The sequence below is a fragment of the Bos indicus x Bos taurus genome, chromosome 3 (assembly GCF_003369695.1).
Source record: "Bos indicus x Bos taurus breed Angus x Brahman F1 hybrid chromosome 3, Bos_hybrid_MaternalHap_v2.0, whole genome shotgun sequence".
Lineage (NCBI taxonomy): Eukaryota > Metazoa > Chordata > Mammalia > Artiodactyla > Bovidae > Bos > Bos indicus x Bos taurus.
This window is the reverse complement of record NC_040078.1, coordinates 67,748,834-67,773,547: the sequence shown is the minus strand read 5'-3', so window position 1 is coordinate 67,773,547 and position 24,714 is coordinate 67,748,834. Positions and strand designations below refer to the sequence as shown.

At 41.1% G+C, this 24,714-nt stretch overlaps 1 protein-coding gene across 1 annotated transcript in view; it reads left to right on the top strand.

Annotated features, from left to right (window-relative positions):
- Positions 1–23,776, top strand: part of ST6GALNAC5 (ST6 N-acetylgalactosaminide alpha-2,6-sialyltransferase 5) — a 210,677-nt gene extending 186,901 nt beyond the window's left edge. The window contains exons 4-5 of the mRNA XM_027536850.1: positions 4,851–4,958; positions 20,774–23,776. Coding sequence (XP_027392651.1) covers positions 4,851–4,958; positions 20,774–21,005 — 340 coding nt within the window. The 3' untranslated portion in view covers positions 21,006–23,776. The remainder of the gene's footprint in view (positions 1–4,850; positions 4,959–20,773) is intronic.
- The last annotated feature ends 938 nt before the right edge of the window (positions 23,777–24,714 follow it).

Below are 24,714 nucleotides of genomic sequence, written 5' to 3'. Positions count from 1 at the left end.
ATCCTTTGGGCTAGCTTAAGCAACTCATTATGGAGAACAGTCTTAAAGAAAGAATAGAGCTCACTCTCCCCAAATTCTTTGTTGGGAAGAGCTTTCTCTTTAAATCCTGGAAATCTTTGTGATCGTTGGAGGGCTGGTCAGACAAGAGTAAGTATGATTTCTGATGGAGTGAGGAGAGCGGGACCCAGCTGCTGGCATGTGGCCTCCTTCCCTGGAGGTCCAGGTGACTAATTCCATGGTTAGCCCAGTCAGTAGATCACACAGGGAATCTTGTCATCATCACACACTGTCATGAAATCCAGTCATTCATTATCTTTTAAAAACCACAAATAAGACAGACTGCTGCTCATTTGTATGAGTTCTTTAACCAAAAGAGCATTTTATAAGAGAAGGAGAGTGAAGGAAGTTATTTACGGTTTCAATTTTTGTGTTTGGAAAATTCAAAATAAGTAAAAACACTCTCTTCAATAGAAAACACTTTTCTTTTGAGTTTAATGGTTGTTTGCTAGATTTAAGTATTCCTGAAACACTGCTGCAGTGTTAGCTATATCAAATAATTACACATTGTTCTGGATCGCAACAGTTAGAATTGGACATGGAACAACAGGCTGGTTCCAAATAGGAAAAGGAGTTCGTCAAGGCTGTATATTGTCACCCTACTTATTTAACTTATATGCAGAGTACATCATGAAAAACACTGGACTGGAAGAAACACAAATTGGAATCAAGATTGCCGGGAGAAATATCAGTAACCTCAGATATGCAGATGACACCACCCTTACGGCAGAAAGTGAAGAGGAACTCAAAAGCCTCTTGATGAAAGTGAAAGTGGAGAGTGAAAAAGTTGGCTTAAAGCTCAACATTCAGAAAACGAAGATCATGGCATCCAGTCCCACCACTTCATGGGAAATAGATGGGGAAACAGTGGAAACAGTGTCAGACTTTATTTTTCTGGGCTCCAAAATCACTACAGATGGTGACTGCAGCCATGAAATTAAAAGATGCTTACTCCTTGGAAGGAAAGTTATGACCAACCTAGACAACATATTCAAAAGCAGAGACATTACTTTGCCAACAAAGGTCCAGCTAGTCAAGGCTATGGTTTTTCCTGTGGTCATGTATGGATGTGAGAGTTGGACTGTGAAGAAGGCTGAGCACCGAAGAATTGATGCTTTGGAACTGTGGTGTTGGAGAAGACTCTTGAGAGTCCCTTGGACTGCAAGGAGATCCAACCAGTCCATTCTGAAGGAGATCAGCCCTGGGATTTCTTTGAAAGGAATGATGCTAAAGCTGAAACTCCAGTCCTTTGGCCACCTCATGCGAAGAGTTGACTCATTGGAAAAGACTCTGATGCTGGGAGGGATTGGGGGCAGGAGGAGAAGGGGATGACAGAGGATGAGATGGCTGGATCGTATCACTGACTCAATGGACGTGAGTCTGAGTGAACTCCGGGAGTTGGTGATGGCCAGGGAGGCCTGGCGTGCTGCGATTCATGGGGTCGCAAAGAGTCGGACATGACTGAGCGACTGAATTGAACTGAACTGAACACAGTAGCATGGATTAAAGATACACTTAGTATGGAATATCTGATTTTGCACATCTCATGATCCAGACATTCATTTCAGGATAATATTTTGAAGAAATGGGATAATTCAGTAGATTCTGATTTATGGAAGTTTCACCCTACTTAAAAGTGAAGAAAAAAGTGGCTCAGAAACAATCTGCAATTAAGAAGCATGACAAATGACATAGATGGCCAAGTGGTATTCTTTGATATTAGAAAGTAACTGTACTTGAAAATAACTTTATAATTGAATAAGGGTACATTAGGAAAATATGATTCAGAACCAATATTATAGTAATTAGATAAAAGAAGCATAAATGAAATAACTGCAGGAAGAATATTTCCATAGAGATTATAAATGAGATTCTGGTGGAGCAGAAAGGCCTTTAATTGTAATTTAGTGTGCACTATAGAATTATCAGCTCAGTGTGTTACTTCATCATATAAAAGAATATCTGATCATTTCCCCTAATAAGCACATGACAGCTCTTCATATTCCTTCATTACAGCTGATTAAGTGTAAAAACAGTAGATATTCCTTTGCTGGAAAAAGAGTTTGAATCATTTTAGACAGACAGCACAGAGCAGTTGCATGTCTGTAGCATGTGAGCTTTTCCAAAAGGCTATTATTTTGCAGGTCTGGGGAATTTTAAGTGGCACTTTAAAGAAACCTTCATCTTGGTTTCTTTAGTCCTCCATTTTGTATTCTCCCCATTTTTACCCCTTAAACCTTTTACTGTAGAGTCCCATCCTCCTGTATTTCAGACTGTGGCTTGTGATTTCTACTACCTCACACAAAAGAAAGCCAAAATTGTGGGGAAGTTTCTGCCACTGGGAAAAAGCCCTCTTGGTGTTTCCTACAACTTGAAATCATAGGGACACAGGTGTGATTCCTGGATCAGGAATCTGTGGATCTCAATAAGCTATCATTCTCTTCCTGGGCCCCACATTCTCCTATTTATTCACTAACCTAGTTTAAGTCTAGAACAATTGGCCATCTCAAGGTCACAGCCTTGGTGAAGACAAGGTATGGCATGGCCTTCCCTTCCCCTCCCCCATTCAGCTCTGCTACGCACTCAGTCCCAAAGGTATTAGGAATACATAGTCCTGGTGAGAAAGAAGTGGGATCGTTAATACCTGTGTAGACTGGAGGTCCCAGAATTTTCTGATTACTTCCCTAACTACTGATGATGGATTCTACATAAGAGCCAGTAGCCATGTTAGAAGGATATCAGTTTCTTTATGTGTGTTAAAAAGCACTTAGAGTAATGGCTGAATTATTTACTTCATTTGCTCCAACCTAGCAACCCAGAGAGGAGGAAGGGACCTTGATGTATCAACATACCAGACTTTATACTTCTTATGATGTTGTCTCTCTTAGTCTTTGAAATTACAGATTGCTCAGGAAGATAGAGCTTCCCATGCCTGCTTTCTGGATAAGAAATCAAGGCTCAAAGAATAGTAGTAACCTGCCTCAGGTCATTCAGCTGGTGAATGATAGAAACTAGTAAGATACAAATCTGTGTTATATCCATCTTGAGAATCTTTTAAATGGACTTCCTGGGATATTACTGGATCAGGATACAGTGGAGTGGAAAATAAAAATGAGTAAAGAGATTAAGAACTAGAAAGTTGAAGCCATAAGCTCAGGAATGACTAAATTATCCATTCCTGTCAGGTATGTGATAAAACAAAAGACTTCTTAAAACACCTTTTTTGATTGTTATTCCTTATGTGAAATGGAAATAATGCAAACTGCTTAACAAAAACTCTTCCTCCTTAAAGAGGGGTACTATGCAGTGCCAGTAGAAAAACTTTACTGCAACTCCATTATTCATATCACAGATGGTGCTATGGCTGGGCAAAATCAGGCAGTCTGACCTTGAGGATAAGGTTTTGAAACTGGCTAATGAGGCCTACCATAAGCACTGGGGAAAAAAATAAAAACAGCAATCCCCAAAGAATTGAAATTAATATCCACAGCAGCATAGCATGGTGGACCAAGTCATCCTCACAGGTCAGCTGAGACCTTGATGGTATGTCTCCACAGCTACCCTCGGACTCAGCATGTGGTTAGAGCTCAACACAGATGTTTGAATGGGTAAATGAATTAATGTTGAAACCCACCAATGCAATCCTTATATTCTGTCAATTTTTGGTTCTTCTAATAAAAATTTTCATAGGGCTCTGACTCTTTTGATGGAAAATAAAGCAAATACTAAATTAAACATAAGTGTTCCTGTGTCCTCTTCCTCTGATCATTAGTCCCTTCCTAAATGAATGGACTTCTTTTAAGGAAAGACATTCAGTCAAGATTTAGGTGTCAGTTAGTCTAGTTAAAGGCAAGCTTCTACCTTACAACCATTTGATTGATCAATCAATCAACTGGTAGATAAAGACACGGAAAAGGCAATGGCACCCCACTCCAGTACTTTTGCCTAGAAAATCCCATGGACGTAGGAGCCTGGTGGGCTGCAGTCCATGGGGTCGCTAGAGTCGTACATGACTGAGCGACTTCACTTTCACTTTTCACTTTCATGCATTGGAGAAGGAAATGGCAACCCACTCCAGTGTTCTTGCCTGGAGAATCCCAGGGACGGGAAGCCTGGTTGGCTGCCATCTATGGGGTCACACAGAGTCGGACACGACTAAAGCGACGCAGCAGCAGATAAAGACAACTGTATTTATTCATTTTAATAAGCTCTTCATTATCCACCCTGCTTGGAGAAAAAAGAATATTTATTATTCTTGACTATTATAATAGTCAAGTACTCTAGTTAAAAAAGATTTGACACATGAGGATTGTTGTCTTACAAGAAATTGAGTGGTGGGGCTTCCCAGGTGGTCCAGTGGTTAAAAACCACCTTCCAATACAGGAGTCATGGGTCCTATCCCTGGTTGTGAAATAAAGATCCCACAAGCCATGGGGCAACCAAGCCCTCGTGCCACAAGTAAGATCTAATGCAGCCAAATAAATAGATAAATAAATATTTTTTAAAAAAGAAATTGGTAATAACTTGCACATAAACATTGATCATGATCTTTGGCTATGTAGAAGTCCCTTAAGAACCCACCATAATGGAACATTGACATCATTTACCATTGTATCATGGAATATGGTGGTACTGGTAACATATTGCTATCTGGTAAAGTTCTGGCTGTTTATCAAATGGAGAGAGAGAGAGTGTGTGTGTATATAGTCATCCTTGTTCCAGATAAGATTTAAGATGGAAGGGGTGTAATGATTACTTTACCAGCTTGCAGACTAAACTATTGTTCCTTCCAGGAAGATCTCCAACACTTGGCTCAGCACTGGCTGGTTCACAATGACAATAGCCCTGGAACTCTGTGACAGGATCAATGTTTATGGCATGGTGCCCCCAGACTTCTGCAGGTAGGATTTATTCTGCACACGTAATTCATCAGCAGTGTTATGCAGTGTTTATAACTATCTGATTCCAAATATCAACCACGAGACATGTCTTACTGTCTTCTTGAAGCAATTAATTAACATATCCCAAGTCCTGGTTCTAGAAACAACAAACAGCATTTAATTATGTGATATAAAATATTGAAAGTTTTTTGTTTGTGCTGCTGTAGAATTAATCCATCTTGTGGGCTTCATTTATCCTGTGAATATTTATCAACCAAAAGTAATGCAATAATTGGCATAATATTAATGATGAACAGCATTAAGAAATATTAGTTTTATTCTCATTTGAAAGGAATGTGGTAATTTTTAATGAATTAAAGAGAGCAATTTCTTTGATGGTAAGGCCTGTTTTCTAAAATTAAAATATTCCTTTGAGTCTCTTTCCCTTTCCACATCAGCAGCCTCAGTTTGTGCTTCTAGGACCAAAAGCACAGACATAATTATTTTGATGTATCGCTTTGAAGGAAACAACCATACATCTCTGTTGCTACCTTAAGTTACCTCCTGGTATGTGCCCAGACAGAGTTTGGTATGTACTCAGAGATGCACTGAGAGACATTCAGGGCTTGATTTGTGGAAGCCTGATTGAAAATTCACCTGTAATCTAGAGGAGTGGTACCAATAAATTCGGAAAGTTTCCTAGTTCTCAAGCACGCCTGCTGACCAGCACATGGACTCAGTTCTGATCTTCAAATGGTAAAAGAGGGCATTCTCAACTTGTTCATTAAAATTTATACTGGCTTATATCTTCATGTGGTGCTGGTGGCTCAGTGGTAAAGAATATGCAATGCAGGAGACACAGGTTCTATCCCTGGGTCAGGAAGATCCCCTGGAGGAGGAACGAGCAACCCACTCTGGTATTCTTGCCTGGATAATCCCGTGGACAGAGGAACCTGGCAGGTTACAGTCCAGGGTCACAGATCAGACATGACCTAGCAACAGAGCAGGCATGCATGCATACCTTCATGTATTTTAAACCTAACAGCTTCTCAAAGGCCATGGATCTTTAGGTAAAATCTACAATTGGGAGGTCAGATGCAAGGATGATGACGCATGATGAAGTAGACATCATGCCGTTACCACTTTGCCACTTCTCTCCTATCCTTTTTAACCCAAAGACAACACAGCAGCAGTACTAGCGTATGTGTAACGGTCAGGTCACAGAGAAGGAAAGGCATGGGTAGGACAAGACTGTGAAGTCTTCTTGGACTCATGAATCCCCAGGGAAGACATACTGTAGTAAGGAAGGATGTGGAGTCTGTACCCAGATGGCACAGGTTCAAAGCCCAGCCCCGCCACTTACTAATGTGACCTCAAGCAGGTCACTCAATCTCTCTGGATCTTAGCTTCGTTGCCATTAGAAGTGGATGTGATGATAGTAACAGATGCTGCCTCTTAGGTTTGTTGGGAAGATCTCCTGGAGGAGGGCATGGCAACCCACTCCAGTATTCTTGCCTGAAGAATCCCAGACAAGAATACTAGAGTGGGCAGGAATACTGGACAGAGGAGCCTGGTGGGCTACAATCCATAGGGTTGCAAAGAGTCAGACACGACTGAAGAGACTTAGCACACATGCATTCACATAGGGTGGTGGGTGAATTAAAAAAGCGAATACACATAAGTGCTTGGAACAGTGCCTAGTACATGACCAGAGTGAGCGTGGACCCTCATGCTGTTCCTCATCACTTCATGCACTGGCTTTGTTTCCCCCTTTAACAACCTCCATGCAAAAAGGTAGGTTGGACGGTGTTAAAAAAACAATCTGCCTCCTCAAACCAACAGGCCAGCAAAGGCAGTGGCAGCAGCCCCTTTGGGCATGCCAAGAGCCATCAAAGCTGATGGTTAGATGGCAGATATAATTATGTAATATTGCCATTAAGATGCCAGAGAGAAAGAGTATGAATAAATTGAAATGTTAATGACTTAAAGTGTTCAAGGAAATATTCCATTTATTATGGAAAACAAATGAATGGCAAGTTAACCTGTCATTTCTCTTACTCAGAGTAAGTTCATCACAACTTAGTGCTTGTGGGATGGGAGCAATTTCTGGAAAAACACTAGCAAGGAAGTCCAGATTTCCTTGTAATAGATTCCTGCCTTGGCACCGGATGGAATTTCCACCCGCTCAGAATTTCTGTCCCTCAGTCACCATCCCAGAGGTTCCATAGGTATTGTCACAAGATGCTTTTGGCAAAAATTCTTCAGAAGGATCCCTACCCCAAGCGTCCTTCTGGGGAAAGTGGAGAGGTCTGCTGGGTGTCTTCTGATGCAGAAGGTTAGGCTGGAGATAGCATCCTCTTCAGTCCCAATGCCTGTTTAGAAAGGAAAAGAAGGGAAAAACCCTGAGCAGCACAGACTAATCCCAAGTTCCTTTCCTCTTCATGCCCTGGACACATGGGTTGAACCACCAGGCACCCAGGTCCCAAATGGTGGAGGCTCATCTGCAAGATGGGGATGAGAAAACAGTAATAAAAAGTGAATGGGTCATGGTGAGGATTAAATGAGATCATGGATGTAGAATGTTTGACACAGTGCCTAACACAGGGAAGACTATTAATATCATTTATGTTATTAATACATTATACTGTAAGAGATATAAACTATTAATAATTATTAATATTATCTTAAGGACTCAAGAGTTTCCCAGAAAGTTACCAGGAATTTTGAGGGTGTTCAAAGAATAGGCCACAGCTCTTGCTTTCTAGAGGCTTACAATAAGCCTCATTTGCCAGGAAATCTAACACAGCAGAGCCACTTGTAGTTCAATGTCTCTTGCAAACAACATCTGCCACCAAAGAATGAAAACACAACTTATAAGTTAATCCTGCTACTGGCCTGACCATTCCCCATTTTGTCCTGATTTTGAAAGAAGCTAAGAACTCTGAGGCCAGCAGAGTACATGTATCATGAGTTCTAGGACTTACAAAAGTAAAATATCACAGGAAGGTGAGATAGCAGACCTATGCTGGTTGAGCCCACCAGAATATAAATGCCTGGAGGGAGAGACTTTTGTGTGTTGGGCTCACTGTTGGAGCCGTGGTACACAGGACAGTAGATAGGTACCATCCTGGCCTATAGCAGATGCTTCATCCATACCGAGTGGATAATGGCCCTATCCATTGTCTCTCATGCTGTAGTAAAAGGGTGTTTAATGGGTTAATGTAAGCCATTTCTGCCTCTCAGAAGCTGTGTGACCTTGAGAAAGTTATTGAACTTCACTGAGCCTTCGTTACTTTGGGCATGTTACTTTGACTTTCTACCTGAAGCCTTAGTTTCTATGTCTGCATGATGACAGCAGTTGTACTTACCTCCAGGGTTTATGTGATAATCCCATGAGATAATAAATGAGAAAGGCATGGCACAGCCTTGGTGTATGCTAAGCATGGATAAATTTACCAAGCAAAAGGATTCGCTCATCTGCACTTGTGGATACCCATGAGCACATTTTAAGAATCTGTCCCGTGAGTGCTAATCGGTCAGTGGGAAGGACCTGGCTTCTGGAAAGAGAAGGCATTGTGAGCATGTTCAGTTGTGCCTGACTCTTTACGACCCCATGGACTGTAGCCAGCCAGGCTCCTCTGTCCATGGGATTTTCCAAGCAAGAATACTGGAGTGGGTTGCCATTTCCTTCTCCAGGGGATCTCCAGACCCAGGGATCGAACCCAGTTCTCTTGCGTTGCAGGGGCTTCTTTACCAATTAGCCACCAGGGAAGGCCCTCACACACTTCTAAAGAGAATCTGATCATCACTTTCTCATTGACAAGGAAACTGAGGCACAGAAAGACCAAAGACTGGACTAATTCTGCAGTCATTTCCATCAGCTTAGCATGGCAGTGACCCAAAGGGAATCAATGTCGCTTGCTGTATGCTGGTATGCTGGGACATATAGGGACGGGGGTGGGGTAGGACAGGGAGTAGAGGACTAAATTATATCCTACGGAGCAGAGAGCTGAGGAAACCCACAAGTGCCTGACTTGTAAGAAGTGTGGGTAGATTATCCCCTACAGGCCTAGAGCTGTCATTTTCTTCCAGTTCTCCTGCAGGTCTGGCCTTCTCACCCCTCCCACCCAGAGGGGCCTGACTTACTTCCAGAGGAAGTAAATCCCAAAGACAGAGAAACCTGGTGGGATATGTCCATGGAGTCGTAAAGAGTTGGATATAACTGAACACCCCCATAATGCCTCCCCTTTCCAGCAGCCGGGCCCTCCCCACAGACCCATTGCCATTTATTGGCCAGAAAACTTCTAGTAGCCACTTCTAGTATTTCAGGCGCATGGACTCCTTGGGGAGAATAAAAACCCTATGTTCATATTTAAAACCACAAATGGAGACAGTGAATGTGTAAATGACCATATTGGCAGATGAAGGATGTGTTATTCAAAACCTGGCAGTATCTAACACTGACTAAAAGTCATGTGACTGGTGTGCAACCGTTTCCTCCTTAGTTTGGTGCCACCGTAGCCTTCTGACTGCTCTCTCTGACTCTGGTCTTTCTCTTTCCTCTAGATAACCATCATATCTGACTCTGTCACTGAAACCCCTCAGTAGGTCCCCACAGTTTTTAGAACAGTGTTCACACTCCCTAGCTTAGCACACGAGCCCTCAGGACCTACCCTCTGCAGCCACTTTAGTCTCGTCTCCTGGCTTCTTCAATGAAGGCTCAGTGGGTAAAGAACCTGTCTGCAATGGAGGAGACTTGGGTTCTATCTCTGGGTTGGGAAGATTGCCCAGAGGAGGAAATGGCACCCCATTCCAGTATTCTTGCCTGAAAACTCCCGTGGACAGAGAAGCCTAGTAAGCTACAGCGCATCAACAGGGTCGCAAAGAGGACACAACTGAGCAAATAAGCACACACACACACACATCTCTATTCACAGACTTATTTTTGCCACAATGAGGAACTTAAGAAGGAGCTCACCCTGTGCACACCTGTCCCTTTGCCCTCATCTTGGAATGTCCATCCCCTCATTCTTAATCTTGCTAATTGCTACTAGTTTTTCACTGTAGTATTAATGGCTGATATTTTTCTACATATAGCAAGTGCTGGCCCTATGCTTACTGTGAATACATGTGCCATTTCATTGAACCTTGATGATAATCCCAGGAGGTAAACATTATTATTATTGCCATTTTACATATGAAGCTTGAGGACATGAAACAGCTGCCAAAGTTGTGGGGCAGGAAAGTGATGGAGCTGTGATTTGAATTCAGGTCTCCAGGACTCAAAAGGCAAAACTCTTAACATCTCACTCCAGTGCTTCAGAGATCCTCTTCCTCCAAGCTTTCCCTGACTTCCTGTCTGGGTCAGACCTCACCTAGGCCCCTCCTGGGGCCTCTGCCACCTCCTCCTCTGCTCACTTCACTGGGTGACACATTCATCTTCTTCATCAGCCCGTGATCTCCTTAAGGAAAGGGGTCCTATCTCAAGCCACGTTTGTATCTCCAGTTCTTGCCACTTTTTCTGGCACATAGTGTGTATTCAGTATTGATTAACTTGGTGAATAAAAATTTTCCTTTCCCTGGCAGTGTTTAGGAGACTAATTGTATATTTATTCCAAGATCAAAAGTGCCAGGTGAGTGAAGAGTATAATTAACCAGTGGCAAATTCAGATTTCAAGGATCTGAAGAAGTCACTGGTAGCCACCTGTATCATTCTCAGCCAAGGCCAGCACTGGTCCTCAGAGAGAGGTTCAGGCATGAGGCATCAGTCTATTCTGCCTCCATCACTCCAACTGCAGGCTCATCAGTGTTCAGAAAGCTGGAGAAAATTAATGTCATGTCTCACCAGAGACAGCCTCAAAATATATTATTATGTGGACATGGACCTTTAAATCATGCCATATCCATATAGGAAGGAAAATCCATTCTCTCTAGATGGACTATAAATTGCAATGAAAAAGATCTGTTATCATTGCTTTCCAAACTAAGTTATGGTAAGTATTTTTAATCCCATTTTCCATTGTAAATTATTTGTGATAATAATGAGCCAAGCATTTAAATTCTACCTAGTAATCTTATTTCTGATCATACTTAACACATTACCAAGTTTACAACTCTCTGTTACCCATCATTTCTTGAGTATTAATTAGCAGAGTAATGACTCAGAGTGATCACTGTCATGGAACTAAATTAATATCTCATCCATAATGTGAAGGACATCTCAAAGGTATCGTGAATATCAGAGAGTTGATTCTGCTAGAGTTATTAGCTAGTGAACATTAATAAAGCTGCCAGCATAACAGGGCAAGTTCCTACTTGGCAACAGTCCATCATGTAGATGCTTACAGAGGATGGGTATGGAATATAATGCATTCATGTGGTTCACATTTTATGAAGTGAACTTAAAATAGATTGTTGTATTTTTTCATAGATGTTAACGTTTCCATAATTTCTTCTTTTATCTCTGCTATGATTTGACCAAATCTTACTGGTCACTGGGTGTTCTCATTACCTTCCTCTGTCCCATGGGTGCAATGCTTCTTAGGTGCCTGAGTGGTTGGTAGTGGATACAGGGTTCAAATGACTCACTTGTACCCTTTGATCCATGAAGGGTGGACAGCTACAGGCTCTCAGTGTTTCCTGTGCCCCAGAAACACAAGTATTATTCCACTGGCTTCTACCACTTCAGGTGTGCAGCAGTTTTCTTCCAAAAGAGGCTGTAAGACAAGAAATGGAGGCAACAGAATGAAGGTGTCTCATGGGGTCTCACAGGCCTGAAGTAGCTGTGTAAGAAGGCCTGTTAGGAGAACACTTTCTTCTGAATGCTCTAAAGTGTCCAGAGCAAGCCAGTTTCAGAACCACCGGGACACTTGACAGATGTTGATTCAACTCTATTCCTCAAAGTTTTCCTGACTACCTGCCAGTTCAGTTCAGTTCAGTTGCTCAGTCGTGTCTGACTCTTTGCGATCCCATGAAACACAGCACACTAGGCCTCCCTGTCCATCACCAACTCCCAGAGTCCACCCAAACCCATGTTCATTTAGTCGGTGATGCCATCCAACCATCTCATCCTCTGTCGTCCCCTTCTCCTCCTGCCCCCAATGCCTCCCAGCATCAGAGTCTTTTCCAATGAGTCAACTCTTCGCATGAGGTGGCCAAAGGACTGGAGTTTCAGCTTTAGCATCATTCCTTCCAAAGAAATCCCAGGGCTCATCTCCTTCAGAATGGACTGGTTGGATCTCCTTGCAGTCCAAGGGACTCTCAAGAGTCTTCTCCAACACCACAGTTCAAAAGCATCAATTCTTCGGCATTCAGCCTTCTTCACAATCCAACTCTCACATCCATAGATGACTACTGGAAAAACCATAGCCTTGACTAGCTGGACCTTTGTTGACAAAGTAATGTCTCTGCTTTTTAATATGCTGTCTGCTGCTGCTACCAAGTTGCTTCAGTTGTGTCCAACTCTGTGTGACCCGTAGACAGCAGCCCAGGAGGCTCTCTCATCCCTGGGATTCTCCAGGCAAGAACACTGGAATGGGTTGCCATTTCCTTCTCCAATGCATGAAATTGAAAAGTGAAAATGAAGTCACTCTAGGTTGGTCATAACTTTCCTTCCAAGGAGTAAGCATCTTTTAATTTCATGGCTGCAATCACCATCTGCAGTGATTTTGGAGCCCAGAAAAATAAAGTCAGCCACTGTTTCCCCATCTATTTGCCATGAAGTGATGGGACCAGATGCCATGATCTTAGTTTTCTGAATATTGAGCTTTAAGCCATGTGGTACTATATACCATGCCAAGAATACAAGTATGTTTGAAGAGAGTGTCTGAGAGCTCTAAAGAGAGACAAAAGCACCATTCTTTCATTGGGATCTTTAGCCTTATAGATAATCCAGACCAAATCCAGAGATCAGGGTCAATCTGGTCAGACCCAATAAATGGAAGTATCCACCCTTACCTGTTAATGATAAGCTTTTCATAATTGCAAAGCTTAGCTTTAGAAGATTAAAAAAAGGCACATCAGCAACTCCTGCTTCCAGTGATATCAGTGGCTAGAATTGAGTTTAGAAAATAAGCATAGTGACTGCAGCCATGAAATTAAAAGACACTTGCTCCTTGGAAGAAAATCTATGAAAAACCTAGACAGCATATTAAAAAGCAGAGATATTACTTTGCCAACAAAGGTCCATGTAGTCAAACCTATGATTTTTTGTGAGAGTTGGACTGTGAAGAAAGCTGAGTGCCGAAGAATTGATGCTTTTGAACTGTGGTGTTGGAGAAGACTCTTGAGAGTCCCTTGGACTGCAAGGAGATCCAACCAGTCCATTCTGAAGGAGATCAGCCCTGGGATTTCTTTGGAAGGAATGATGCTAAAGCTGAAACTCCAGTACTTTGGCCACCTCATGCAAAGAGTTGACTCATTGGAAAAGACCCTAAAGACTGAAAGCAGGAGAAGGAGATGACAGAGGATGAGATGTTTGGATAGCATCACCAACTTGATGGACATGAGTTTGAGCAAGCTCTGGAAGTTGGTGAAGGACAGGGAAGCCTGGGGTGCTGCAGTCCATGAGGTCGCAAAGAGTGGAACACGACTGAGCAACCACACTGAACTGAAGCTCTGATTTGGCAGGGACTTAACTAAATCAGCCATCTTCAACCTGGCTGCATGTTAGGCTCTCCTACAGAACTTTATAACATTATTACCTTTTTAAAAGGGGCTTCCCAGAGGGCTCAGTGGTAAATAACCCACCTGGCAATGCAGGAGACTCAGGAGATTCTGATTTGATTCCTGGGTTGTGAAGATGCCCTGCAGGAGGAAATGACAACCCATTCCAGTTTTCTCACCTGGAAAATTCCATGGACAAAAGAGCCTGGCGGGCTACAGTCCATAGGGTCGCAAAAAAACAAACACGACTGAGCACAAGCACCTTTTTTAAAAAATATTTATTTATTTATGATTTGGTTGCATTGGGTCCTACTTGTGGCACGTGAGGTCCTTGCTGAGTCGTAGGAGATCTTTCACTGCAGCGTGCAGGCTCTCTAGTTGCTGTACATGGGCTCAGTAGTTGCAGTGTACAGCCCAGTTTCTCCATGACATATTGGATCTCAGTTCACCCTCCGCCCCTCGTCCAGGGATAGAACCCATAGCCCCTGCATTGCAAGGCAGACTCCCAACCACCGGACCACCAGGGAAGTCCCATATTATTATCTTTTTAAATTTTTTGTTTTGAAAAAGTTTTAGACTTACAGAAAACGTTGCAAAAATAGTACAAGGGAGTTTCTGTATATCCTTCATCCTGCTCCCCTAAAGTTAATATTCTGGTGCGGTTCTCAAAACTAAACTGCTGGTGCAATACTCTAAACTAAACTGCAGGCTTTTTTCTGATTTCACCATTTTTTTCTACTAATGTCTTTTGTCTCCTCCAGGACCCAATCCAGGCTCCCTTTGCATTTGCTTATGTCTCCTTAGTCTCCTCCAGTCTGTGACAGGTCCTAAGTCTTTCCATATCTTTCATGACTCCAACACATTTGAAGAACTCTGCTCATTACTGTAGGATATCCATTGCTTTGGATTTGTGGCTCAGAGGGTAAAGTGTCTGCCTGCAATGCAGGAGACCTGGGTTTGATCCCTGGGTCAGGAAGATCCCCTGGAGAAGGAAATGGCAACCCACTCCATTGCCTGGAAAATCCCATGGACAGAGAAGCCTGGTAGACTACAGTCCATGGGATCGCAAAGAGTTGGACACAACTGAGCGACTTCACTTTCACTTTCTCATTATTAGATTGAGGTTATGCATACTGAGAAGGATGCCACAGAAGCAGTTGCATCTCATATCAAGAGGTACATGATGTCAAAATATCTTACTACTGGTGATGTTAACCTTGGTAACTTGGGTATGGTGTCATCTGCTGGGTTTACTCATTGTCAATTTACTATTTTTTCCTTTTGTCATTAAATACCTGGGGGGTGCTTTATGCAAATAATCTATTTCTCATCTCCCCCCCCCCCTTTACATTCCATTCATTCATGCATCTTGCCTGCAGTAATTACTGCAGTATTCTAATGGCGATTTTCTACTCCCTCATTTTTTTCTAGAGTATTAGTTGGAATTATACTGCAAGGAAATGCTTTTTCTTCTCCCTCATTTATTTATTTAATAGTAATTTATTGAAATCATCATGGACTCATAGATATTTATTCTATTTTACTTTATGGGACTTACAGTTCAATATTGCCATTATTTATTTTGATACACAAAACCAAGTCACTTTTTAAAATACCTATGCCTGGGACCCTCTCCAAATCAATTAAACAAGACTCTGTGGAGGTGGAGCACAGGCAGTGGTATTTCTTTAAAGCTCCTCCTGTGCACTAAACATTAGTTCTTTTATCCTACCCACCTGGCTTCTCTATAAAGAAAAAGAAAATTCCTTCTTCGCATTATTCTGCAGGATTTTGTTCCCACACTAGCCCTTGGGGGGCTGATGACAGGCTGCAGACTTAGGGAACAAACTGGCTCTGTAATTACCATACCCCTCCCACCCCCACACCTTCACTCCCTGAACATCTCCTGGCCCCCACCAGCAACTTGGATGCCAGAATCCTCCCTTCTACAACAGTAGCCTCCTGATGTGGAAGTTCTGCTGATTCTTATTGTTGTAGTCATTTGGATCGGGTGGAGGGGAAAAAACCTATAGCAGCTTATAGAAAGTCAGGCTTGAGAAAAAAACTCAAGGAATTATAACCTTAAATTTTCTGAAGGAAGGGCTTTCTGAATGGCACAGTGGATGACAGCTAACAGCATGCTGACAATCTACAGGAAGATTGTTCCTGCAGTTGCTTCAGCTCTGCCTTCTATAATTAATCCCATCAAGCACTTTTCTGCCATTTGGACAAAGTTTTAAAGGGTGGAGACAACCCCCACTTATTTGGACACCTTTGAAACCATAATAACCAAAGATGTAAATCTCCCTTGAGGAGATCAGCAGGGAGCCAGATGTGTTTTCATTCAAGGAGATGGTCTTCCTGAATAAGGAAATTGAACCTACAGTGTCCTTTAGCTGATTTCCAATTTCCCTCTATTCCTAGGTGCCAAATCAATCTCATGATATTTTTAGAAACCTGATTGTTTCTTTAGTCATACTGATGCCAATAATATGCTCAAAACTTAGCTGAATCAGATTTAAAACCTGATGCATGCTGGAGTAAAAACTTAACACCAAGTCTACTATGGTGACATGAATTTAGCATGGTTCCCCAAATTATGCCATATGAATCTAGGAAAGATATGTCTCACAACTTTTTATTTCTTTTTTATTTTCTTCATACTGGTCAGTTCCAACTTGAATTTTTCCTACCACACACTTTCTGTGTTGAAAACAACTTCTAGTAAAATTTGAAGGGAATTCTAATTTCTAGGGCAATAAATAAGTGAAAGTGTTAGTCACTGAGTCAGGTCCAGCTCTTTGCAACGTACGGACTGTAGCCTGCCAAAGTTCTTCTGTTCATGAAATTTTCCAGACAAGAATACTGGAGTGGGTAGCCATTCCCTTCTCCAGGGGATCTTCCTGACCCAGGGATCAAACCTAGGTCTCCTGCATTGCAGGCAGCTTCTTTACTGTCTGAGCCACCAGGGAAATAAACAAGTGAACTCTATAATAACTAGATAGGGTGGGATCTGATGTCTTAATATGAAATACAGAATTACTTCCGAGACAAGCATAATAGAGATGCAAAGTATTAACTCAGCATAGCATCCAACCCAGGATGAGGAATGTTTAAATGGTGCATGACAAAAATAAATCTCTCTTCCTGGAAGAACTTTAACCTCAGAGGAGAGGAAGCTCAAAGGTTTATTGCTGTCAGAGCCACAAACTCGACACCCCTCTTGATAAAAGACTTCGATCCCTGACCTCAGTAAAGTTGCTACTCTAAAAGCCATTTGTCTATTGATCTCCTCTGAAGAAAGCGAATAGGTGTCTAGCAGGACGAGTATCTCTGGGAAACCAAGTGACTGTACTTAGAGTAGAGCCGAGTGCTGGGAAGGGGGCCCTAGGACATCAGGTGCCGTAAGGTGGTTTGCAGGAAGCTGGGATGCCTTTTAAGAGAAGCCATAAGAGGGACAAGAAAAACTTAGTTTCTGCAGCAAGGCTGCTTGGTGAGTGTAAGTCAAAGTAGGAAGGGTAATCTACTGGGATATCTTGACTGCTCTTGTCATTTAGACTTCAACACAGAAGAGATGGAGTGGACTGGCCTAGAATGGAAACTGATCAGAGATCAGAGCTCTTAGAGAGTGATATATTTTAATAATCCAACATCAGGGCACCAACCACCCCTCATGTTAATCCTGTTCACATTACCTTTAAGAAAGAGCCAGTATTTCTCCTTTGAGGCGGAATATAGAGATAGGGATATGGAGCACCTGCTAGGAATAAGACAAAGGCCTATTCTCGTGAATAGACAAGAAGCAAGTAAACAACAATAGCAATTTCAGAAACCAATTAATGCCATAAGGAAAATAAATCCAGGGACTTTCCTGGTGGTTCAGGGAAGACTCCAAGCTCCCAGTACATGAGGCCTGGGTTCGATCTCTGGTCAGGGAACTAGATCCCACATACTGCAACTAAGAATTAGTGTGCAACTAAAGATCCCGCTAAGACCCAGCACAGCCAATAATAAATATTTTTTAAAAACCATTGCAACAAAAAGAATAAAATACTTAGGGAATATATCTACCTAAAGAAACTAAAGACCTATATATAGAAAACTATAAAACACTGGTGAAAAAAATCAAAGAGGACATTAATAGATGGAGAAATATACTGTGTTCATGGATTGGAAGAATCAATATAGTGAAAATGAGTATACTACCCAAAGCAATCTATAGATTCAATACAATCCCTATCAAGCTACCAATGGTATTTTTCACAAAGCTAGAACAAATAATTTCACAATTTGTATGGAAATACAAAAAACCTTGAATAGCCAAAGCAATCTTGAGAAAGAAGAATGGAACTGGAGGAATCAACCTGCCTGACTTCAGGCTCTACTACAAAGCCACAATGATCAAGACAGTATGGTACTGGCACAAAGACAGAAATATAGATCAATGGAACAAAATAGAAAGCCCAGAGATAAATCCACGCACCTATGGACACCTTATCTTTGACAAAGAAGGCAAGAATATACAATGGATTAAAGACAATCTCTTTAACAAATGGTGCTGGGAAAACTGGTCAACCACTTGTAAAAGAATGAAACTAGAACACTTCTTAACACCATACACATAAATAAACTCAAAATGGATTAAAGATCTAAACGTAAGACCAGAAACTATAAAACTCCTAGAGGAGAACATAGGCAAAACACTCTCCGACATACATCACAGCAGGATCCTCTATGACCCACCTCCCACAATATTGGAAATAAAAGCAAAAATAAACAAATGGGACCTAATTAAAATTAAAAGCTTCTGCACAACAAAGGAAACTATTAGCAAGGTGAAAAGACAGCCTTCAGAATGGGAGAAAATAATAGCAAATGAAGCAACTGACAAACAATTAATCTCAAAAATATACAAGCAACTCCTACAGCTCAATTCCAGAAAAATAAACGACCCAATCAAAAAATGGGCCAAAGAACTAAATAGACATTTCTCCAAAGAAGACATACAGATGGCTAACAAACACACGAAAAGATGCTCAACATCACTCATTATCAGAGAAATGCAAATCAAAACCACAATGAGGTACCATTTCACGCCAGTCAGAATGGCTGCTATCCAAAAGTCTACAAGCAATACATTCTGGGGAGGGTGTGGAGAAAAGGGAACCCTCTTACACTGTTGGTGGGAATGCAAACTAGTACAGCCACTATGGAGAACAGTGTGGAGATTCCTTAAAAAACTGGAAATAGAACTGCCTTATGATCCAGCAATCCCACTGCTGGGCATACACACCAAGGAAACCAGAATTGAAAGAGACACATGTACCCCAATGTTCATCATAGCACTGTTTATAATAGCCAGGACATGGAAGCAACCTAGATGTCCATCAGCAGACAAATGGATAACAAAGCTGTGGTACATATACACAATGGAGCATTACTCAGCCATTAAAAAGAATACATTTGAATCAGTTCTAATGAGGTGGATGAAACTGGAGCCTATTATACAGAGTGAAGTAAGCCAGAAAGAAAAACACCAATACAGTATACTAACACATATATATGGAATTTAGAAGGATGGTAATGATAATCCTGTATGCGAGACAGCAAAAGAGACATAGATGTATAGAACAGTCTTTTGGACTCTATGGGAGAGGGTGAGGGTGGGATGATTTCGGAGAATGGTATTGAAACATGGATAATATCATATGTGAAACGAATCACCAATCCAGGTTGAATGCATGATACAGGATGCTTGGGGCTGTTGAACTGGGATGACCCAGAGGGATGGTATGGGGAGGGAGGTGGGAGGGGGTTCAGGATGGGGAACACGTGTACAACCCTGGTGGATTCATGTTGATCTATGGATAAACCAATACGATATTGTAAAGTAATTAGCCTCCAATTAAAATAAATAAATTTATTTTAAAAAAATAATCTTTTGATTAGGTAACTTTTTTTCTTTCTTTTTTAATTTTATTTTCTTTTTAAACTTTAATATATTGTATTAGTTTTGCCAAATATCGAAATGAATCCACCACAGGTATACATGTGTTCCCCATCCTGAACCCTCCTCCCTCCTCCCTCCCCATACCATCCCTCTGGGTCATCCCAGTGCACCAGCCCCAAGCATCCAGTATCGTGCATCGAACCTGGACTGGCGACTCGTTTCATACATGATATTATACATGTTTCAATGCCATTCTCCCAAATCTTCCCACCCTCTCCCTCTCCCACAGAGTCCATAAGACTGATCTATACATCAGTGTCTCTTTTGCTGTCTCTTACACAGGGTTATTGTTACCATCTTTCTAAATCCCATATATATGCGTTAGTATACTGTATTGGTGTTTTTCTTTCTGGCTTACTTCACTCTGTATAATAGGCTTGCGGTCAACATCTGCCGAAGAAGGTGCGCCGGTTGCACACCTAGACCATATGATTAGGTAACTTTAAAAAAAAAAAAAAAGAAAGAAAATAAATCCAAGTGAGATGGAGAGATGGGGGCAGGCATTGGTTACAGGTTCTCTGAGGATGATACATCTGTATCAATCCCCAGCAGTGAGAAGGAGTTAACTGAAGGTGTGTACCAGCCAGGTGACTGCCCTCAACAGCCATGACCTCAGGGGAGGGACCAGCTTGGCAGAGTTGACCACCAGAGAGGCCAATAACATAGGAGCATAGCAGCCAAGGCTGAGTAGGTTAGAAGAGACTCCGGAGTGAAGCTAGCTTACACCCTGTAGGCCATGCTCTTAGTATAGCTGGAAGACTTTGGAGGGTTTGGAGAGGGGTGGGGGTGAGGAAGCAGAATGATCTGTTTTTGTTTTATAAATATTATCATTACTGTGTGTGCTAAACAGACTGTATGGGGCAAGAGTGGAAATCAAAACTATAGTTGGGTTTTAGGACTATGTAGTTTCTAAATCCTAAAAGCCTGAATGTCCTACTGCATGTTTAATCTCACTGATCACGATGGTCACTGACTTTATTGCACAACCTCAGAACCTCTCCATGTGTATATTGCTTAAACATCAGAAAAGCCATTTGTTGAAATTCATTTAACGTGAAAGTGTAGTTTGTGCTTATCAGCTTATTAAAGATAACATCTTACCTAAATCAGTGAAAGGATTTTTGTTTTTGTTTTAATCAGTTATTTCACTTTCCTCCTACAGGGATCCCAACCACCTTTCAGTACCTTATCACTATTATGAACCTTTTGGACCTGATGAATGTACAATGTACCTGTCCCATGAGCGAGGACGGAAGGGCAGTCATCACCGCTTTATCACAGAGAAACGAGTCTTTAAGAACTGGGCACGGACATTCAATATTCACTTTTTTCAACCAGACTGGAAACCAGAATCTCTTGCCAATAGTCATTCTGAGAATAAACCTGTGTTCTGAAGAATGTGTGTGGCCAGACGGAAATCCTAAGAACCCCACTGTATCAAACATTGGGCCACTGAACCGGAAACCCCAGACATGAAAGAGGAACAAAACTGGTCGCAGGAATAGCTTCCTCCTCAAGAGGTACCATGTATAGATGCCTCTGAGGCATGACTACAAACTAGTGCAGTTGGTCTATAAGGGAAGATTCCAGAATTAATACATCCTAGTGAGTGTTGTCCCTTTCTAAAGGGGTTACCTTAGGAGCCAAATGCGCATTTCAGTGATGCTGCCATGGCAGAAAGTGTGTAGGAACTTTTTAAGTATTGCCTTCGAAACTGAGACATAAACAACTCAACATTAGATGTATCCCTTTGTAGAAATACCACCTCTAAAGTCATTTTTTAATCAAATTGTATCCTAACCTGAACTATAACCTTTGTTATCTGTTGGACTCTGTATGTGTGATTTATAAAGAGTAGCCTTGAAAATATGGACATGATTTCTGAAGAGTACGTCTTCACTTTCATAAGCAAATGCCCAATATTTATTTATTGAGAGTTTTTTAGTGTGCGCTAGGCCAGTATTTTTATAGATTATGATTATGTGGTAGTTTATCCCTCCTAATTATTTAATCCTGAATGATAATTGGAAAAGGCCCAGAACTGGGAGACAAACTGCCGTGTTCACAGTGCTCATTGTTAGCAAGCAACAGTATATGGCTTGGAAACGTCACATTGCATTTTTTGAACCCTCAGGCTTCAAGAACAACTATGATATTTTCCAACATGCAGAAATACTCCAAATGACAATATTGAAAACCAAAAACTGCGTTGTTCAAACAAAAACCAGACCAACAACAGAAACTGAAAGACAGTTGGCTTGGGTAATAATTAATGTAGGTCACTTCATTTAAGCCCTAGTTTCCTCTTCTGTAAAGTGATGTCACTGTCCTCTGGTACAGTGACGTCACTTAAGTTTCATGCCAGATCTGAAATTCTCTCAATGAGCATCTCATTGATCTACATAAGGACTTTATACTTGGAATGATGGGGCTCCCGCAGTCGCAGGAGCCTTATTTTAGGGGGCCTTTTATATCTCCCTAGGGGCTTCCCTGGTGGCTCAGACAGTAAAGAATCTGCTTTCAATGCAGGAGACTCTGGTTCAATCCCTGAGTTGGGAAGATCCCCTGGAGAAGGGAATGGCAACCCACTCCAGTATTCTTCCTGAAGAATTCCATGGACAGAGGAGCCTGGTGGGCTACAGTTCACGTGGTCACAAAGAGTCAGACATGACTGAGGGACTAACACTTTCACTTTATATCTCCCTACTACCTAGCTCCCCCTTGTAGTGAAAAAATACCTCCTCCCTGGACCCCGTAGGCAAAAATCCATCCCCTGATTCTCTAGTGCTTTTTGCACCAAAAGAGTGAGAAAGAATGTGTGTGTATTACGGCAGTGGGGGGAGGTGGGGACTTTCATACTATGCCCTGTGAAAGAGTGAGGCAGGAGGGAGAACCTTCATGCTGTTCTCTGACTACAAGAACAAGGAACTACACCTCTGTGAATCTGTGAGAAGAGAACCCAAGATTTTTCCATCACATGACTCATTTATCCTATGAACTGTTCACTCACTGCAAATCTTATATTCACTGCCGTTCCCTGGTCTTCAGGAGTATAAAGGACTTATGTTATTCAAAGCCAAGATCAGCTAGTATAGAAGATTTCAATTATGCAAGTAATATTGTTCAAAAATAGCCTTTTAGAAAATATATCAATGTTTTCTTTACTCATGGCTTAGGAGGAATTAATTTCTCTAATGCCAAATTTGAAGGCACCAGCAAATATTATGTATGGAGACTGACGTTGTTTTACAAAACATGACCTGGTTTGTGATTAAAGAAGGTTTCTCACATTACCATCTTTTCCTTTTCCTTATGAAGTACTAAAATTCCATTCTCTTGAACTAGTACTATTAATTATATGGAGTACTGTTATTGAGATGCAAACACAGTCCAGATACTCATATAGCAAAAACAATATTGGTATTATTGTGGTGTGACTTGAGCTGTAAAAAGTCAATACAGTCGAAATGTCTGTCCAAGACATATTGGAATGTGTTCTTTAAATTTTCTCAATTTTTTAAGGAAACAAAAGGAATTTTATTCCAGCACAATCTCTTCTACAGCACGGACTCTGAACAAACAATACTTTATGAACTTACTAAAAATCACAAGAATATAGGCCACATTTACTATCACTTGAAGAGATCATATTACTCAGATGTAAATAACTTCTTTAACAAGCCTTATTTTTATGAAAATTCGGAAAGGCATACTCGGGACATGCAAAAATGTAGCTATATTACTGAATCCAATAATAATCTCAAATGTCTGTTATCTTTAGGTTTTAGGGGTTTTGTTTTTGTTTTGTTTTTCAAGAATATATGATAGCTCCACCTTTTTTGAAACTTTCCCTTCTCAAATACTCAAAAGAGTATAAATCAAAGAAATTCTGAAATTCCTGGCTTTGTTGGGAAATATTTTAAATCTACATGTGGCTAGGATATGTATGTGAATTTACGTTTTTTAAAAATATGGTGTAAATATGTAAGAAATCATTAATGGTCAGTGGTTTTATTATAGCATTTAAAGAAAATACCTAGAATTCTGATAAGTTGTGCTATTCGGCCTGGTTATGAGCAATTGAACTATCTTGCCAAATCATTTCATGACTATCATTTTTAACACAGTGCAACGCCATTAAAATCAGCTCTGATATAAAAAAACTACAAACTACATTTACAGACCTCAGTGATTTCAATATCCGATTATATTTGAAGCCTGAGTCATACTCATTATGTTACATACCTTTTCCCTCTCTCCCCAGCTTTGTCATCAGCTTCCTCCTAGCTTTTAAGACCGAAGCAACTCAAAGCCACGGCTGGCCCATCCGTGGAGTCTGTTATTTCAACACAAGAACATTTGAATAGAGGCCATTACAATAGATAGCCTTTATGGGCAAGGATACAGGAATGCACAAACAAAATCAATCACTTCAAATGGCCCATAAAAAGAGGAATCTTGCATTTAATATTCTACAGTAAATATTCACCCAAGAAAACATACATTAAAAGAACATTAGGAGGTAAATATTCAGTGTGCTGCGTGGGGCCTTCGCTGTGTGATTTCCATTATGGTTAATGGGTGTTTGGTAACTAAGTCCCTGTGCTTCACTAACCCTGGGATGTGCTCCTAAGGGCCAGACATAAAACCAGAGCCATGCAGGAACTTCCAGTATCCTAAGATCGCAGACTTGGAGCTTCTCTCCAAAAAATAAGTGAAAGCAAAACACAGAGTCCTGTACTTAAAAGAGAAATTTCTATGAGGTTCCTTGGAATCCTTAGGTTACTATTGGATATGTGTATCGGATTCCAAACAAGACCACTCAAGACAGATTACCTTTGTTTTCTAGGTTCTCTCTGTTACTGATTTATTTGAATTACATGAAAAGTGGAAGGCTATAGCCTCATTTTGAAATAAAACTCACCTCAAAATTAAAATTATTGATTTAGATGGTAAGGGTATTTAGAAGGAAGGAAAATGTTGAAATTCTATTAGGAATGAGAGTGGTTATTTAAACACATATCTACCTATCCTTGGAAGGAAAGTTATGTCCAACCTAAATAGCATATTCAAAAGCAGAGACATTACTTTGCCAACAAAGGT